Raw genomic sequence first — 20,008 nt, 5'->3', positions numbered from 1 at the left:
CGTACTGTGTGGTTCTGTGAATATGCAATGTCCAGAACAGGCAAATCCACAGGGACGGAATGCTGACTGGTGGGTGCCAGGGCCTGGAAGGAGAGAGGAAAGGGGAATGACTGCCAGTGGGTATGGCAGGTTCCTTTTAGGGTAACGAAAATGTTTTGGAATTAGACAGTTGTAGTTATACAACAAAGTGACTATACTAAAAGCCACTGAAATACGTACTTTAGTGAATTTTATACATGTGAATTATATCTGAATAAAAGTAACTACGAAGGGACATTCAGCCTGTTTAAGTGGCCTGGGGTAAAGCGGAAACCCACAGAAAGAGAGGCTGCAGGTGTATATGGGACAGCAATGTGACCTCCCTGGGCCATCTGCCCCTCCTCAGTCAAAGGAGGAAGTGATACTTACAGGAGGGAAAATGCACACAAAAAGCCTGGAAGAGGTGGGTGCCAATAAAGCTGAACCTGAAGATGTAAACTGAAACATCATTTTATAGCAACTAAATTGGCAAAAGTTGTTGATAATGTTGATCCTCAATGTCACCAAGGACATGGAAAAATAACCGAATACTGTCACCGACAGAATAAGTTGCTATAACTTTTTCGTAAGAGATATCTTGACACCGTATGTCAAGAACCATAGAAAACATTTCTGTCTAGGGGTGCCTGGATGGCTCGATCGGTTGAGCGTACGACTTGGCTCGGGTCATGATCTCACGGTTCACGGGTTTGAGCACTGCGTTGGGACTCTGTGCTGACAGCTCAGAGCTTGGAGCCTGCTTCGAGTTCTGTGTCTCCCTCTGTTTCTGCCCCCTCCCCATTCGCACCCTGTCTCTCTCTCTCTCTCTCTCTCTTAAAAATAAACATTAAAAAATTAAAAAGAAAGAAAGTGTTTCTGTCTTAATATTCCCAACTCTAGAAAATTTTCAGCATCAATACTCCGAAGGGAAAAGAAAAGCTACAGGCCCTCTATGAGCAGTCCAGTCTCCTCTCCCCTAGCCAGCCCCCCCCCCCCCCCCCCCCCCCCCCGCCTAGAGCCTGCGCTGGAGCACACCCACCCGGCAGCCACTACAGCCACAGGCCTCCCAGCTTCCCTTACATGACAGCCCAGACCTTCTCTGAGGCTTGTCTACGAAGCACCTCGGACTCAAACCAATCTGAAATTCTCCTGCCCCAACTAGGGCTCCTCCAACATTAGCTACCTCAGTCAACAGCACCCCCAAACCCTCACAGTCCTATTCCTGCCTCCCCTCCCATCAACCCCACAAGCTCAAGGCCAGTCCTGGCATTCCGCCATTCCCATGAGCATGGCTGACTGGCCCCCGTGGTCACGTGGCCTAATGTGCGGTCACTGGCTTGGAGACTGGGTAATACATTCAGAAAACAAATCTGACCTCGTCATACTCCCTTGAAAGACTCCATGAGTCTGCTGCCCTTGCCATAAAATCCCTGCAGGGTGCAGAGCCGCCCTCTGTCCCACTGGGCACCTGCCTCATGCCCCAGAACAAATCCTGGAACAGCTATGCCTCCCTCCTCTAGCTCCTCTGGGCCCTTCCCAGCCTCTGTGACCATTTTAAGCCTTGACTTAAAAACCCTTGACTGTAAGCCTTGGCTCCCGCTGCTCCTGAAACACACGTCTGATGCCAGGAAGCGGTCAGTACTGTTGGTGAAGACGCACATGCAAGCGGCCTCTATCTGCGAGGCCAGCAACGTGGAATCACAGTGCTCAAAGGGGAGCGCTAGAGCCAGTTAAGATATCACCATGGATCCTTTTTCAAATTAAGGATTTTTCCCCAATGGGAAACAGTAACATAGGAGTGTCCAGTTCTAAACATAAAATAGGCATGGGGCGCTGGGGTGGCTCAGTCAGTTAAGCATCCATCCCACTCTTGATTTTGGCTCCGGTCACGAGCTCATGGTTCATGGGTTCAAGCCCTGCATTGGGCTTGTGCTGACAGTGCGGAGCCTGCTTGGGATTCTCTCTCCTCTTTTTCTGCCCCCCCCCCACCCGATCTCCCCGCTCTCTCTCTCTCTCTCAGAAATAAACTTAAAAAAAAAAAAAACATTTAAACATAAAAGGCACAATCTTAAAACATTTTTGCTATAAACATCAGGATTGTTGGATAAAACATATCAAAAGTGACTTCTGAAGGGGCGCCTGGGTGGCTCAGTCGGTTAAGTGCCCGACTTCAGCTCAGGTCATGATCTCACGTTCATGAGTTCCAGCCCCATACAGGGCTCTGTGCTGACAGCTCAGAGCCTGGAGCCTGCTTCCGTATGTGTCTCTCTCTCTGTCCCCTGCCCCCCCACTTGCGCGCTCTCTCTCAAAAATAAACACTAGAAAAAAGTGACTTTTGAGGGAACACCTCCCCCCTGTGCCAGAAAGAAGGGATGTGGAATCTAAAATGATCTAGGGAGACAGGGACACTTAAGAGCAGCACGTGGTCCCAGAATCAGAGGCTCTGCCAGGCCGGTGGTTGGTAACGTGATGTCTGACATTGCCAGGTTTCCTGAAGGGCTGTGCAGCAGGACAGACATCCTCACTGCCCGTGGGGAGGAAGGCCAGGTACAGGGAGGTCAGGAAGCTTCTCTATCTCCAAATGGGAAGGCAGAGGGGATGAGCTGGGGCAGCTCTCCTGAGAAATTAAAACCCAGGCCTATTCCTCATATTGTTTACAAATTTACATATGCCACGGGGTGCAGAAATCCCCAAGCAAAGAAACTGACCTGAAAACAAGTCTTAGTGAAGAGCTACTTCTGGGACACTGATCAAATACAAATCCAGCACCCATCTGGAAGGACTCCCACAAGCCAAGACAGATATTCTCACGGAACTCATACAAACACCTCACTAAAGATGAGAACACAACAGGCTACTCCAAAAACGATGACAAGTACACGGAAAACAACATATTAGAAAGAGAAAAGGTCTCAAGCAGTAGCACCCACGGTGGCCCCATCACACAGGTGTGCAGGCCAAAATACTCAAAGTGATCCAAATAATCCCAAGCCTCACATTAAAAAAATTTTTTTTTACATTTATTTTTGATAGAGAGAGACAGAACACAAGTGGGGAAGGGGCAGAGAGAGAAAGAGACACAGAATCTGAAGGAGGCTCCAGGCTCCGAGCTGTCAGCACAGAGCCTGACATGGGGCTCGAACTCACAAACCGCGAGATCATGACCTGAGCCGAAGTGGGGCGCTTAATCGACTGAGCCACCCAGGCGCCCCCAAGCCACACATTTAATTTAAAGTGAATAACTAATCATACCTTTAAATACTAGGCAACATTTAGATCTGCTCATTAAAAAGGATAGTTATGCTTAATTAAAAAAACAGCTTGAGAGGCACCTGGGTGGCTCAGTCGGTTAAGTGTCCAACTTCGGCTCAAGTCATGATCTCATGGTTCGTGAGTTCGAGCCTCGTGTCAGGCTCTGTGCTGACAGCTCAGAGCCTGGAGCCTGCTGCAGATTCTCTGTCTAAACTCTCTCTCTGCCCCTCCCCACTTGCTTATGCTCTCTCTTTCTCTCTCAAAAATAAACATTAAAAAATTTTTTTAATGGTTAAGATGGTTTTATGTTAAGTGTATTTACGATTAAAAAATGACAAAAATACACTGAGGGAATTATAAATGAAGCTTAACTATTCTAACATCCTTGTACTATCAAAGAGTGAAGGTGTTAATTAGATTTAGATATAAAGAAGTATAAATGTTGTATGTAATAAGCTCACCGTTGAAAGAATAGAAACTGAGTATATTATTACTCCAAAATGAGTAAAGGGAGAATTAAAAAAAGAAATCTCCTGATAAAAAATAATCCAATGAAATGTAAGCTCAAACATCGAAGTTTACATTAAATATAAATGAATTAAACTACACACAGGGGCTCCTGGGTGGCTCAGTCAGTTGAGTGTCCAACTTCGACTCAGATCGTGATCTCACAGTTCAAGAGCTGGAGCCCCACGTTGGACTTGCTGCTGTCAGCACGGAGCCTGCTTGGGATCCTCTGTTCCCCTCTCTCTTGCCCCCCCTGCTCGTTCTTTCTCTCTCTCTCAAAAATGAATAAACAGGGGCGCCTGGGTGGCTCAGTCGGTTAAGCGACTGACTTCGGCTCAGGTCATGATCTCCCGCTCTGTGAGTTCCAGCCCTGCGTCGGGCTCTGTGCTGACAGCTCAGAGCCTGGAGCCTGCTTCGGATTCTGTGTCTCCCTCTCTCTTGGCCCTCCCCCATTCATGTTCTGTCTCTCTCTGTCTCAAAAATAAATAAATATTAAAAAAAAATTTTATAAAAAAATGAATAAACATTTATTTAAAAAAAACTATCCAATAAAAAAACAGACACTGTCAGAATAATTTTTAAAAATCAACGCCATGCTGTTTCCCACAACATACATCTAAAACACAAAGACACAAAGATTTCGGAAGGGAAAGGATAAAAAAGACCAGAATCACGTCTGATCCAATGACACAAAGTTCTAAAGCATAACTGCCACGGAAAATCAGGACGGTGTTGACTCTGGGGTGTGGGGAGGAGGGCAGCAGGGCACGAGGAAGATTCCAGGTCCAGCACTGTGCTATTTCTTACTGCAGAAGGAACATGTAGTATTTACTGTGTATTCATTTGTTAAGCTGCGTGTACACTTTATGTACTTTCTACTTCTCTGCGCACATGCTATATGTCACAGTTTAAAACAAGTATGAAAATGGGTATTTAAGGGTGAGTTTTACGGACCCCACCAGAGACCATTTTTCCAGGCCCTGCCTATGATCTAGATTTCTCCTGCAATAACACAGATTAAAAACCAAACTTGCTCACTGCCTAAAGTAATGTGGACTGAGTCCCACTAGAATCAAACGTCTAAAATACAGGCTTTAGGGGTGCCTCACCAGCTCGGCTGGCAAAGCATGTGACTCTTGATCTCCGGGTTCTGAGTTCAAGCCCCACATTGGGCGTGGAGCCTGTCTAAAAAAAACTGTTTATAATACAGACTTTTAACACAACACTTTAAAACTAATCAGTTCAGTATCTAATAAATTTCCTCCCAAATACCAAAACAAAACAAACGTAAGGAATTAATTCAACACATGTGGAATTCACGTCAGGCCCTGTGGCAGAAAACGGGACCACGGGAGAGATGAGGGCCAGACCCAGGAAACACACCTCGACAACAAGGCGGCAGGTGAGCGAGGGAGGTCACACGTGACAGCTATCCTCAACGCACAACAGGCAACTTTCTCTCTTCAACATGGGGCAAAAAAAGATCAGAGGTCCCAAGGAAGGGAGAGGTGGGCTCGGTCAGAAGGGTCCCCAGAGAGACTTCCACACCGGGGCAGCGCCAAGGGAGCAGGGCCTGCAGGGGAAGCTCTGAAGCCCGCTTTCTTTGCTTCGAGTTTCTACACTTCACGAGACAGGACCCTTCAGAGCCCGAGTCCTCTCTCTGGTCTGGATTTCTACAACAGGGTGAAACCCCCTCAGGAGCAACACGCTTTAACAGAGAAGCCTGAAGAATACCTCTGTGATGACCTGAGGCTGTTCCAGATGGTCGCCGTCTGTGTTCCGCTGTGGCCGCGCGGAAGCCCCGTCCTCTCTCCATCGGAGTCTCCGGCTGAGAGGGGAAGGGCCAGAGAAGAGCATTTATAGCAACGTCCAGAGCTGCGACCTCAGCCTTCTGGCCAGTGCCCACACCAGCTCCAGCCCCACTCGTTCACGGCATGCTTTCCTCCAGAAACAATTCTCAATCCCTAAACATTTTTTATGCGACTCATTTCCCTAATGATGCTGCTGTCCTTCCTAATGAATTTTGCTTCAAGTTATTTCACTGTGCGAGTGATGTCTAAATTATTAAATTTTTAGTTTCTCAATAAATTCTACTCTTTCAGACACATGCACATTTTCTATGCTCTTATTTTTATGTAAGTTCAAATATTTCATCCTCATGATTTTCCATTTCTAGATAAATTTTTCCTTAATAATTTGTAATAAATTCCTCAATATTTTTAAAAAGAGTATTTTATCATCTCAAACCTGAGTTTAAAGTTTCCCAATGAATTATCCCTGATGTTTTTTTGGCCCATAAATTCACAGTAATTCTGGGCTTTTAATCTGCTGTGCAAAATGAATTGATAATGACCGTCTGCAAAAAAGTTAGGTGATGTCCAAAGAAAATCTATGTTTGAAATATGAAATCAAAATACCTGTAAGTCTCTCTCATGCCTTTGTCATTAACCACAGCATCACCTTAACTCTGGGTACATTACGGGGGTCTGCTGGACCCAACATGACTGTCATTTCTTCTTTAAGCAGTTATAACTATTTGAAGGGGCTGATATTTCATAAATTTTCTCTTTTGGGTCTTCAAAACACACACACAAAAGTTACTTACTTCTTTAAGAAATAGAGTAAAACATTTTATTTTGCCATTACTACGTGGGCCCACTAGATCCCGTGTAGTGTCTAAGATACAAGACGGACCTGAGCAGTCTTGTTTTCATCTATCATGGCACCATGTCATCATCCTAGGAATTATTTCATCAGACTCAGCAGTTTTTCCAACTGTGCCAAGAACCACCAAAACAATGAGAAAACAGGAGAAAGGGAGCCGGGAGGATGAGGAAACAGTGCGGTGAAATCACCATCTTGCAGTATTTTTACTCACTGCAGAGACTCGCTGCAACCTGTCTTCAACATGATAGCCAAGAACTTTTTGTTTTCCTCCCAAAATGGCAACGAGAAGAAAGCCAACAGGACAGACTTTCATAATCATTAGATGAATTAAAAGATGAATGCTGAGAGAGAACAGCACTTGAGGCCAAGGATGATGGCAAAATTGACAGTAAAAATGAAGTCTCAGATTACAAGTCTTCACATACAATATTCAGTCAAGTTTTCAAAATCAGGAATCAGTGAACAGAACGTTTTTTTAAATTTATTTATTTATTTTTTTTTTTTTTTTTTTTCAATGTTTATTTATTTTGGGACAGAGAGAGACAGAGCATGAACGGGGAGGGGCAGAGAGAGAGGGAGACACAGAATCGGAAACAGGCTCCAGACTCTGAGCCATCAGCCCAGAGCCCGACGCGGGGCTCGAACTCACGGACTGCGAGATCGTGACCTGGCTGAAGTCGGACGCTTAACCGACTGCGCCACCCAGGCGCCCCAAATTATTTATTTTTGGGACAGAGAGAGAGCATGAATACGAGCCGGGGAAGGGCAGAGGGGGAGGGGCAGAGGGAGAGGGAGAGAAAGAATCCCAAGCAAGCTCTGCACTCAGTACGGAGCTCGTGCGGGGCTCGAACTCATGAACAGTGAGATCATGACCTGAGTTGAAATCAAGAGTCTACACCCAACCCAATGAGAGCCACCAAGGCACCTCTAATGTGTAGAACAACATTTCTAAGAAAGAGGAAGCATGATAGTCTCATCCAGCCAAGAAGGCTCCAACTCACAATATTTTGCATCAAGAACCTCCATCATCCCACTTGCTAAGAGCATATCAATATCTTTAATTTTTATTTCTACGTGACAAAATTTACTTGATATAAAGAGGTATGGGGCACCTGGGTGGCTCAGTCAGTTGAGCGTCCAACTGTGGCTCAGGTCATGATCTCAAGGCTCAGGAGTTCAAGCCCCACATAGGGCTCTGCGCTGACAGCTCAGAGCCTGGAGCCGCTTCGGATTCTGTGTCTCCCCCTCTCTGTCCCTCCCTGCTCGCACTCTGTTCTCTCTCTCAAATAAAAAATAAAAAACATTTTAAAAAATTTAAAAAGAGGTATCAAAATTTTTAATATCATTTTAACTTACTGCTTTATTCTTACTCCGGTAAGTTATTTATAAAACGACTTACTTTACAAAAAGTAAAGCATGGGACCCAGACGATAAGTGATGATGACTATTTTTCCTGGTAGTGCCCAAACAGGAGTTGGAAGAGCTATAGAGCCATACTTGCTAACCTTTCTACAGCCCTGCTTAAAATGGGGCACCTGGAGGCTCAGCTGGTTAAGCGTCCGACTCTCAGTTTTGGCTCGGGTCATGATCTCACGGTTGTGGGCTCGAGCCCCTCGTTGGGCTCTGCGCTCACAGCCACAGAGCCTGCTTGGGATTCTCGGTCTCCCTCTCTCTGACCCTCCCCCGCTGTCTCTCGCTCTCAAAAATAAACATTAAAAAAAAATCTTCAGTACAAGTTTTTGTAAAGGTAATTTTCCTCTGACATGTTTGACCTCCAAGCAATCTCTGGATGGTTCTTTTACAAGAAATGGCCTGTACTTAACTTTGTTCCTGACGCATAGCTGAGGTCAAATACCGCTTTCTGCCACTTCTCAGCTAACTGCCAGAACGGAGATGACCGTTGCACTGATTAAAGTAAAATGTCTTTTCACGGCGCACGTCACTTAACTGTGAGGGAAGATGGCTAGATCCTGAACACCAACCATAAAGTCTTTTTGCAATTCTATCGTTGCTTCTAACCCCCTGAAAAACTCAAATCTTTAAGTTGCTTACAAACATGCTTTATTGACATACTCTTAGAATTTAATACGTGCCTGTGTTTTCTGCTCAGTTCAGCAATTTACTTTCTTTACCCTAAGACTGCAGAATCTTCACCTGAAAGAGTATAGCAAAATTATGATATAGGAACTTTACAAATTAATTTTCTTACAGAATTTTCATGGTATATTGTTTTTTCAATTGTCTATCTCCAATTTCTTTAGTCTTTTGGTCTTAAAACTAAAACACTGAACATAAAAAACAGCTTCCATTGGGCTCTGGGCTGATGGCTCAGAGCCTGGAGCCTGTTTCCGATTCTGTGTCTCCCTCTCTCTCTGCCCCTCCCCCGTTCATCCTCTCTCTCTCCTGTCCCAAAAATAAATAAACGTTGAAAAAAAAAAAATTAAAAAAAAAAAAAAAAAAAAAACAGCTTCCACACTAAGTTGCAGAATACTGCACTAAGCTGCTTCTACACTAACCTGCAGAATACGATTTCACCCAGCTTGGCAGGTTTCATTACACAACAAACCACCCACACCCCATGCTGGAGGGTGGCCCTAACTCAGCAGTGGACACCACAAGAAAAACCACCAAGTGACAACTGGGCATTTTCCACCTCCAGGATTGCTTTACCTGGTTTTCAGTTCTTTTCTATGTCTAAAGACCATTAAAGTAACAAATGTATCAATTACACTTTTAAACCAAATTAAGTGGGGGGGGAGGGGGGGGACCTGGGTGGCTCAGTCCATCAAGAGTCCGTCTCTTGATTCAGCTCAGGTCATGATCTCAGGTTTGTGAGTTCAAGCCCTGTATCAGGCTCCACGCTGACAGCACAGAGCCTGCTTGGGATTCTCTCTCTCTCTCTCTCTCTCTCTCTCTCTCTCTCTCTGCTCCTCCCTGCTCATGCTCTCTCTCTAAATAAATAAAACTTAAAAAAAAAAAAAACTAAGCAACTTATTGTAGTTTAAAAGCATTACTATTTCTCACACACACATTTCATCTCACCGTATGGTATTCAATAAGCTCATTAAAAACCCATAAAAGTGAAACTTCTAAAAATTTCCAAATGGGCAAAATAAAACAAAAACACTTAATCATGTTCAAAGAACAACTATGACATAAAGGCTCTACAAGGACTCATACTCTGCTGACACAGACACAGCTGCAAGGAAGGCCTTGTGCCTATAAGGTGTTCTGCTAGGTCGGAGGAACATGTGACTGTTGATCTCAGGGTTGTGAGTTCAAGCCCCACACTGGGTGTAGAGATTACTTAAAAATAAAATCTTAAAAAAAAGAAAAGAAATCTAATTAATTCCTCAGCAGATAGGAAGAAAATAATGATGGCTTCATCCTATACATGCTACTTTTTTTTTTTTAAGATTTTAAATAATCTCTATACCCAACATGGGGCTCAAACTCATAACTCTTGAGATCAAGAGTCACATGCCCTACTGACTGAGCTAGCCAGATGCCCCTAACATGCCACTTTTTTTTTTAACCTATGCACATGAAAATTTTTAAGAATGTAATTAAAAAGTAATTTGTCCTGAAAAATAATAAAAAATTGAAAAGTTGTGAGTGAAGGTAAAGTCACACCACAGAAAAATGAATAGGCTTGACTATATATACATTTTAAAGCCTGGGAATCAATGGTCTACATATCTTTCTCAAGAAGTTAGAAAACCAAGAAAATCAAAACCAAACATACTTTAAAATAAGAAACTACAGGGGCGCCTGGGTGGCTCAGTCGGTTGAGCCGCAGACTTCGGCTCAGGTCATGATCTCACGGTCTGTGAGTTCGAGCCCCACGTTGGGCTCTGTGCTGACAGCTCAGAGCCTGGAGCCTGCTTTGGATTCTGTGCCCTCTCTCTTGACCCTCCCCGTTCATGCTCTGTCTCTCTCTGTCTCAAAAATAAATAAACGTTAAAAAAAAAAATTTTTTTTAAATAAGAAACTACACATAATAAGAGCAGAAATCAAAGAAACATAAATATGTTACATAAAAGAACAAAGACTATAGTTAACTTTCTATAAAAATAGTAAGCATTAACTTGTGGCAAGGCCAACAAAGGCACAAATACTCACCTTTAAAAAATGAAAGGGGTGCCTGGGTGGCTCAGTCAGTTAAGCATCTGACTTCGGCTCAGGTCATGATTTCGCGGTTTGTGAGTTCGAGCCCACGTTGGGCTTTGTGCTGTCATGACAGTTCAGAGCCTGGAGCCTGCTTCAGATTCTATGTCTCCCTCTCTCTCTGCCCTCCCCCGCTCACGCTCTGTCTCTGTCTCTCTCTCTCTCTCTCTCTGTCTCTAAAAAAATAAACATCAACAAAAAATTTTTAGTAAAAAAATAAACAAAAATGAAAAGGGTCATCAATACTGATGCCACAGACACTGAAAACATTCCTATGAAAAACTTAATGCCAAAAATTGGAAGATTAGATGAAAGAACAAATTCTGGGAAAAAGCATTAGTGAATAGTTTGATAACTATCAAATAAATGGACTCTAATTCAAAGCTTTCCCACAAACAAAACCTCAGTTCCCAAAGTCTTCACCATCTTACACAAACTCATTCACAGAGCAAAGGAGACCTCTCGGCTCCTTGGATAAGGCCAGCACAACCTCAAGACTACAAGTACAGGTCACTCTGTCACAAAAATATACGCTTTCTTTGTATCAACTGAGATTCATATGACTTTTCTCGGAGTCTGTTAATGAACTGCACTAATTTCTTTGAACGTTTGACCAATCTTGCACAACACTAAAATACACTCCACTCCACACCCACCCAAACTGTTAAAATAGAGAGGAAAAAAAAGACAGTCAAAACAAATCACAGATGCTATGGAACAAGTAAAACTTACACATGTCACTACCGAAAATATAAACTGAGCAACTGTTTTAAACACAGTTCAACATATGCATGTTGAACAATACATGTATAATGACCCAACAATTAAGTAACTAATTATAGCCTCAATAGAAACATCTGCACATGTACACCAAGAGACTTGTCTAAGAATGGGTGTAGTAAATGCCAAGTAACTGTAGAATAGACAAACAGATGGAAGCACATTCATATAATGAAATACCACACAATAACGAAGATGAATAAACGATAGTGTTTAACATGAATAAACCTCATAAACAAGACACCGGATAAAAAAGATCCAGACTCAAGATATGCATACTAGAGTATTCCATTAAAAGTTCAAAAACCTGGGGCGCCTGGGTGGCTCAGTTGGTTAAGCATCCGACTTTGGCTCAGGTCATGATCTCCTGGTTCATGGGTTTGAGCCCTGTGTCGGGCTCTGTGCTGACAGCTCGGAGCCTGGAGCCTGCTTCGGATTCTGTGTCTCCCTCTCTCTCTTGCTCTCCCCCCACTCATGCTCTGTCTCTCTCTCTCAAAAATAAATAAACATTTAAAAAAAAAAAAAAGTTCAAAAACCTGGTGCACCTGGCTGGCTCGGTTGTTTAAGCATCCAACTTCGGCTCAGGTCATGATCTCACGGTTCGCGGGTTCGAGTCCCGCATTGGGCTCTGTGCTGTTAGCTCGGAGCCTGGAGCCTGCTTCTGATTCTGTGTCTCTCTCCCTCTCCTCTTTGCCCCTCCCCGCATGCACTCTGTCTCTCAAAAATAAATAAACATTAAAAAAAAAAAAAAACCAGCAGTCCCATTGGATGAGGACCCATTCTAATGATCTCATTTTAAAAAATAATAATTAATTAGTTAATTAATTCAAAAATCAGCAAAATTAAACTATAGTTCTAAAAGTCAAAGTACTCAATACACAAAAAGTAACTTGAGATGAATCATAAACCCAGAAAGCAAACCATAAGGCTTCAGGAAGACATAGGAAAGTACATGATCTCAGAGCTAGAAGAAATTTTTTGGATAGGACACAAAAAGCACTAACCATAGGAAAAACTGATAAATTCAACTTCAACAAAGCAAGCAAAACTGAGGAAAAACATTCACAGTACATATACCTAACATATGACAGACATGAAGAATATTAAGAATTCCTACAAATCAACAATGAAAACATTTTTTTTAAGTCAAATGCTTACCAAAACCAAAACAGCAAAGTCCAGACATGTAACAACATAACACTGACAATGCCTGGCATCCAATCAAAAATTATGAAACATACCAAAAGGTGAGAAATGTGACCCATAACCAAGAGAAAATCAGTCCAATGGAAATATACCCGAAAAGGACAGAGTGGACAGAATTAGCAGACAGGGACATTAAAATAGCTGTTATATTAATACCTAGTATTTAAAGGAAAATACAAACGCAATGAAGAATGATATAAAAAATACAAAATACCCGAAACAAAAAGAAATTCACTTAATTCTAGACTAATAGAATAGACATTGCAAAGAAAAGATCAGCGAACTTGATCTAGCAATAGAAGTGATCTAAAATGAAGAACACGGGGTGCCCGGGAGGCTCAGTTGGTTAAGCGTCTGACTTCAGCTCAGATCATGATCTTGCAGTTCATGGGTTCAGGCCCCGTGTCAGGCTCTGTGCTGACAACTCAGAGCCTGGAGCTGCTTCAGATTCTGTGTCTCCTCTCTCTCTGCCCCCCCCGCTCGAGCTCTCTGTCTCCCAAAAATGAGTAAACATTAAAAAAATATTAAAAAAATAAAATGAAGAACAAAAAGGCAGAGACTGGAAAAAAATGTTTTAATAAGTAATAAAGCAAAGTCTAAATGATCCATAGGATAACCTTAAACAATTTGCAATATATAGATTTGAAATCACAAAGGGGGAGGGACGGGAAGCAACAAAAGTATTTGAAAAATTGAACAAAAATTTTCTGAATTTGGTGAAAACTAAACCAAAGTTTCATAAAGATCAACATATCCCAGGCAGTAGAAACACAAAGGAAACCACCCTAGGCACATCAGAATGAAAGAATTTGAAACCAGAGATAAAAACAAAAGTTTTAAAAGTACCCCCAAAAAATTAAAAGGAAAAAAAGACTCTACAGAGGGGCGCATGGATAGCTTGGTTGGTTACGAGTCTGACTCCTGATTTTGGCTCAGGTCACGATCTCACGGTTCCTGGGATCGAGCCCCAAGTGAGGCTGTGTGCTGACAGCATGGAGCCTGCTTGGGATCTCTCTCTCTCCTTCTCTCTCTCTCTCTGTCCCTCCCCTCCCTCATGCGCTCCTGCTCTCGCTCTTTCTCCCAAAATAAATAAACATAAAAGAAAAAAGTTCTACAGAAAGAGGAATGAAGAATGACAGCAGATACCTTCAGAAACTATATGGGCCCAACGACCACGGTGCTGCAAAAAGAAAACTGTCAACTGCAAATTCTATATCCAGTAAAGATTTCTTTCAAATATGAAGGCAAAACAAAGTCAGTTTCAGACAAACAAAAAAGCCAAGAGAATTCATCGTCAGACCTGCACTACAAAAAATTTGTTGAAAGGAAGCTCTTCAGACTGAAGGAAAAATGATACATGATGCAAAACTGGGTCTATACCAACAAACCAAAGCCCTGGGATTGGCAAGTATGTTGGTAAACATAAAAAAGTACCACTTCTTTTTTTTAAAAATTTTTTTTTCAACGTTTATTTATTTTTGGGACAGAGAGAGACAGAGCATGAACGGGGGAGGGGCAGAGAGAGAGGGAGACACAGAATCAGAAACAGGCTCCAGGCTCCGAGCCATCAGCCCAGAGCCCGACGCGGGGCTCGAACTCACGGACCGCGAGATCGTGACCTGGCTGAAGTCGGACGCTTAACCGACTGCGCCACCCAGGCGCCCCAAAAAAGTACCACTTCTTGCTTCTAAAAAGATAATAGACTTAATGTTTATTCATTTTTGAGAAGAGAGCACGAGCAGGGGTAGAAAGAGAGGGAGACATGGAATCAGAAGCAGCCTCCAGGCCCCGAGCTGTCAGTGCAGCTGTCAGACAGATCCCACAATGCAGGATTGAACCCACGAACTGTGAAATCATGACCTGAGCCAAAGGTGGATGCTTAACTGACTGAGCCACCCAGGCGCCCCAACAACAGACTTTTTTAAAAAAGAACGAGAAACATCACTACATACTGCTACGGCGTGACTGCCAAGATATGATAAGTGAAAAAAACAAGATACAGAAATGTAAAGTATCCTGCTACTAAAGAAGCAGATAGTGAGAAATATATGCACATATTTGCTTCTATTTTTAAAGATGTAATAACAGGGGCACCTAAGTGGCTCAGTCAGTTAAGCATCTGACTTCACTTCAACTCAGGTCATGATCTAACGTTCGTAAGATCAAGCCCCACGTTGGGCTCCGCACTGACAGCATGGAGCCTGCTTGAGGTTCTCTCTTCTTTGTCCCTCCTCCACTTTGTCTCAAAATAAACAAACTAAACAAACAAACAAACAACCACACACAGACACAAATGAAAAAAGGGGAGCCTGGGTGGCTCAGTCAGTTGAGCATCTGACTCTTGATTTTGGCCCAGGTCATGATCTCAGGGTCACGGGATCGAGCCCTGTGTCGAAATCCCTCTCAACATGGATGCGTAAGACTCACTCTCCCTCTCCTCTGCCCCCCTCCGTGCACTAGCTCGCATTCTCTGTCTCTAACGATAACAACAAATTGAAAACAAAAAATCCCTAAAACATGAAGAGAAAATAAAACAAACAAATACAAATATATTTAAGTTTCTGGCTTAAACTATTTCAAGTGATTTTAAAACAAAGTAATTTGACTGCACATCACTGTGGAAAATACCTAAAGGACAAAAATGAGTGCAAAGAAATCATAATTAGTAATAATGTATAAAACTAGAAAGAGAAAGAAAGCCAAGAGAGTAATGATGTTAATGTCAGGAACATACATTTTTAATGTTAAAGAGAAATTTCAAACTTAAGTAGAAACTCTGTAATCATAAACTACGAACTCTGTAATCATACACTACTCTGTAACTGATAAACTATAAAACAAAACCTAACTATTCACTGACGTGACCTTGAAACGATAAAACCCCTAACGTCTAGATCATGTTTCTGAACACTACTTCCCACTACAGGAGCCAGGAGTCATGGGAAACGCCTGGCTCCAGGCCTGGGGCAAGAAATGCACCAGCTGACCGGCAACACTTTTTCCAAAAGAAAGAAGCCATCATAGTGACTGTGGAGGGTCAAACTAAAGATGCTCTCCCTTGTCAAAGATGGGAAAATCTGAGCAGCACGCTAACAGACACAAGATTTGCTCTTGACAAATTGTTAAACATAAGTGAATTTACAGTGAGGCTAAAGAAAGCCAGTCCAATGGTCATATGTGGAAAAGTGTAGCACAGCAACATGAGTAACTTAAAAGGAAAGAGTGATGCCTTTACCCTGCTTTCCAATCCAAGCCGGGCACCAGGGTAACCAGATAACTGATAAAGGGAAGTTCTCATGCAATGTTACATACAATTAATAAGGAAGGAGGGGCAGAATTGAAATAGCAGTATTTTGTGCTCACTGGTGAAATAACAGTTCTCGCCAACAATCCACGTGGGCTACTGAAACCTGAGATAAAAAGCCCACGAGGACCTCTGAAGTAGACAAGCATGCAGATTGGGCCTCAAGCCACTGGTGACCACAACACAAGAGACTACCAGCTCTAATTCCTATTACAAAAATTTATGCAAAAAATGCATTTTTTCTTAACTATTACATGCAATCAAATAAGCATAATGAAGAATGAAGTCATGGATGTAAGAACTAAGGCAGAAGCCAGGGAGCCCACATACCCTTGAGAGCAGCAGAGAGCTCTGATGCCCACCCAGCAAGGGGCTCATCCCGCAGCGCCCACTTCCTTGTGAGGGGATAACCAGAGTCCCTACCTCACAGCCTGGCTTACAACACGTACAACCATTTCTGGCACAAATTTTAAAAACAAATAAACATTAGTCATTATAATTCTAAGTAAAAATGTAATTGCTTCCATCTCTTATTAAAAAAAAAAAACCCACACAACACAAAAAATAAAAAACTAACGCCTAATCATACAGGTCACTGCCAGGTATCCTAGGAAGTAAAAAACAGAAAATAACATGAACCTTGTGCAAAATAATGCATAAATCTCTCGGTTTCCTTTTACAGATATCTGGCATTCTGAAATGCCCTATCAATTGTGTAACTCGATCCATCACTGACCAGGCATGCGTAAATAAAGCACCCAGCACCTTCTTTTTTTTTTTCTTTTTTTTTAATGTTTTATTTTTGAGACAAAGAGAGACAGAGCATGAGCAGGAGAGGGGCAGAGAGAGAGGGAGACACAGAATCCGAAGCAGGCTCCAGACTCTGCGCTGTAGCACAGAGCCCGCCGTGGGGCTCGAACTCACGGACCGTGAGATTGTGACCTGAGCTAGTTGGACGCTTAACCGACTGAGCCACCCAGGCGCCCCTGGCACTTTCTAACCCAGGCCCATAGTCAGATGGTCACAAAATGCAACTCTGTTTCTCTATTAGACTGAGCTGAGCACAACGAGGAAAGCCAATCTCTGGAAGTCTGACTTCAAACTCCAGGCGGAAAGACTTGAGCCCCACTGCTCCCCCAAGCACCCCAAACGGTTGAGGTAACTCAGAATAAACTGAACTGCCCTACATTAAGAAAACTAGGTCACAGCAATCAGTGCCTCCACTAAAAATGGAATGAAGCTACAGACAGAGGGCTTCGGGACCCTGACCAGGAGGACCCGGCAGGGCTGGCCAGAGAACCACAACCCCGCCCTCGGCCACTGCACGGGAGCCCAAGAAGCCAACGGCCAGCGCAGCTCGCCTCCTGCTTTTCTGACCCAGCGCTCTGCAGACTCAACCCCACCCCTGGCTCCCCGGCGAGAGGAGGGGAAGGCATCCGCTCAGACACATCAAAATGAACCCTCGATGCAAGAGGTAACGCCTAGCCTTGGAACTTGACATTAACCAGGACATTTCCCTTGAAGCAGACAAGAGGTTGGCAAACTAACAGTGACCCCGCTGGCAGGGAATGCCAGGACACAGAGCTGGCCGAGCCTGAAGCTTCCCCACCTCCAGGCCATGTCCATCCACGACGTCTTGCTCGTTCAGAAGCTCTTCCTCCAACTTGAGCCTGAGCCTCTGAATTTCAACCTGACCCTGATCCACAGGCAAATATATTCTGTCCTTTAAAAGAAAAGGTAATTCTTTTTTTTATACTCTAAGAACACAAAGGTCCACGCACTCCATTCCTGCCACCGCACCAATCAGACTTCAACAGCCTTTCCCTAAATATGACCTTCAGATTTATCACGCTGTCCCTCCTATTACAGTTGCCTATTATGGACTGACGGTGTCCCGCAAATTCCCGTGTTGAAGCTCAACACCCCTTGTGACAGCAGGGCCTCGAAAGAGGTGATTAAGGTTAAATGAGGTCACAGGGTGGGCCTGGTCCAGCAGGACTGGGGTCCTTCTAAGAAGAGGAAGGGACACCAGTGTTCTCTGTCAGGTGAGGATGCGTGGAGAAGGCAGCAGGCTCCAGGCTCCAAGCTGTCAGCACAGAGCCCAATGCGAGGCTTGAACTCACGAACCATGAGATCATGACCTGAGCTGAAATCAAGAGTCAGATGCTTCACATTAAATCAGACTCATTATTTTTTAGCCTTAAGAGCCAAGGGAATTTGCCTACTCGGATTTGGACTTGCTGGGGATCCATCACCCTTCGTTGTTTCCTATTTCTCCCTTCTGGAGTGGGGCTGTCTATCCCATCCCTGTTCCACCACTGTGGTTGGGAAGCATGTAACTTTGGTTTCACAACCTCACGGTGGGAGAGAAATTTGGCCCCGGGAGGAACCCTACCTCAAGTCTTACCCATATCTGATTTAGATGATATCTAGATGAGAAAGAATGCTGGAATGAGTAACGATCTCTGGGGCTGTAGGGATGGGGTGAATGTATTTTCAATGCAAGAAAGATGAATTGGGGAACCAAAGGAGAGAATGTTATGGACTGAAGTATATCCCCTAAAACTCTCATGTGGAAGCCCTAATGCCTATTGTCACTGTATCTGAAGACAGGGCTTTTAAAGAGATAACAGGGTGGGACTAAAATCCAATAGGACTACTGTCCTTTGAGAAGGAGACCAGAGAATACTGCTTTCCTGCCCTCTCCCCACACAGGAGACCATGTGAGGACACAGCAAGAAGGCAGTCAGTCACAAGTCAAGCAGAGAGGCTTCGCCAGAACCGAACCCTGACAGCACTTGATCTCAGACGTCCTGCTTCCAGAACTGAGAGTCTGTTGTTTAAGCCACTCAGTCTGCAGTGTTCTGACAGCTTGAGTGACTCACACCCTGCCTTTCAATTTCCCCTACCTTTTCCCTCCACTTCTTCCAGCTGACCTTCTCTCTCCTGCCCCCCATCCAGTCCCAGACCCCAGGGGCTCTCACCTTCATTCCAACTCACACGCCAACCGCGGCAGAGCTGCGTGAGCTCACCAGGAGAGAGTGAGACACCTAGCTCCAGCCACCTGCCATCCTCGGCGGTTCAATCCCAGCACGTAAGTACACAGCCCCAGAATCCTTAATCACTCCCGTGGGAAACCCCTTTACCAACAGGAGTACTGTTTATACACAGTGCCTTCTGCCTTCAGTCCTCCAAACTCCACTCACCCCCAAAGCTACTCAGGTCAGCACCTTTCCCTCACCCCCTTCCCTGAGGTTGTTCCGTCCATGGGTAATACAAGTTAGGGCCTTGTTCAAGTCTGCATTCCATCCTGGGATCCCTCATTCTCCAGATGACTTTTTTTTTAATTTACATACAAATAATTTTGATGTTTTAAAATTTACATGATGAAGGTGTCTGAGTGGTTCAGTGAGTTGAGAACCTGACTCTTGATTTCAGCTCAAGTCATGATCCCAGGGTCGTGGGATCAAGCCCTGCGTCAGGCTCCACGCTGATTGTGGAGCCTGCTTAAGATTCTCTCTCTCCCCTCTGCCCCTCTTCCCACTTGCGCACTCTCTCCCTAATAACATAACACAAAATTTACACGATCACACAGGGCAGTTTCACTGCCCTAAAAGATCCCTGCTTCACCAACTCTCCTCCACCAACTTCTGGCATCCACTCATCTGTTTACAATCTGCACAGTTTTACCTTTTCCAGAATGCTACACAAACAAAACCACACAATGTGCAGCCTGTCAGACTGGCTTCTTTTAACTCAATAATAGACATTTAAGGTCCCTCCATGTCTCTGTAGGTCCTGAATGCTCATTCCTTTGTATTTCTGAATTTGAGCTGCTGATAGGAATGCAAAATGGCAGGACCACTCTCTGGAAGACAATTTTTGGCAGATTTTTAAAAGGTTAAATTGAGGTGCCCGGGTGGCTCAGTCAGTTGAGTGTCTGACTCTTGGTTTCAGCTCAGGTCATGATCTCAAGTTTGTGAGATTGAGCCCCATGTCAGGCTCTGTGCTGACAACCCAGAGCCTGCTTGGTATTCTCTCTCCCCTCCACTCCCCAACCCCACCTCCACTTGCATGCATGCACACACTCTCTCAAAATAAATAAAA

At 43.9% G+C, this 20,008-nt stretch overlaps 1 protein-coding gene across 1 annotated transcript in view; it reads right to left on the bottom strand.

Moving 5' to 3' along the window:
* Positions 1-20,008, bottom strand: part of PCNT (pericentrin) — a 135,212-nt gene that overhangs the window by 108,262 nt on the left and 6,942 nt on the right. The window contains 2 exon segments of the mRNA XM_032594600.1: positions 6-83; positions 5,512-5,605. Coding sequence (XP_032450491.1) covers positions 6-83; positions 5,512-5,605 — 172 coding nt within the window.

This window comes from Lynx canadensis, chromosome C2 (genome assembly GCF_007474595.2).
Source record: "Lynx canadensis isolate LIC74 chromosome C2, mLynCan4.pri.v2, whole genome shotgun sequence".
Taxonomy (NCBI): Eukaryota; Metazoa; Chordata; class Mammalia; order Carnivora; family Felidae; genus Lynx; species Lynx canadensis.
This window is presented reverse-complemented; position numbering and strand designations above follow the sequence as displayed.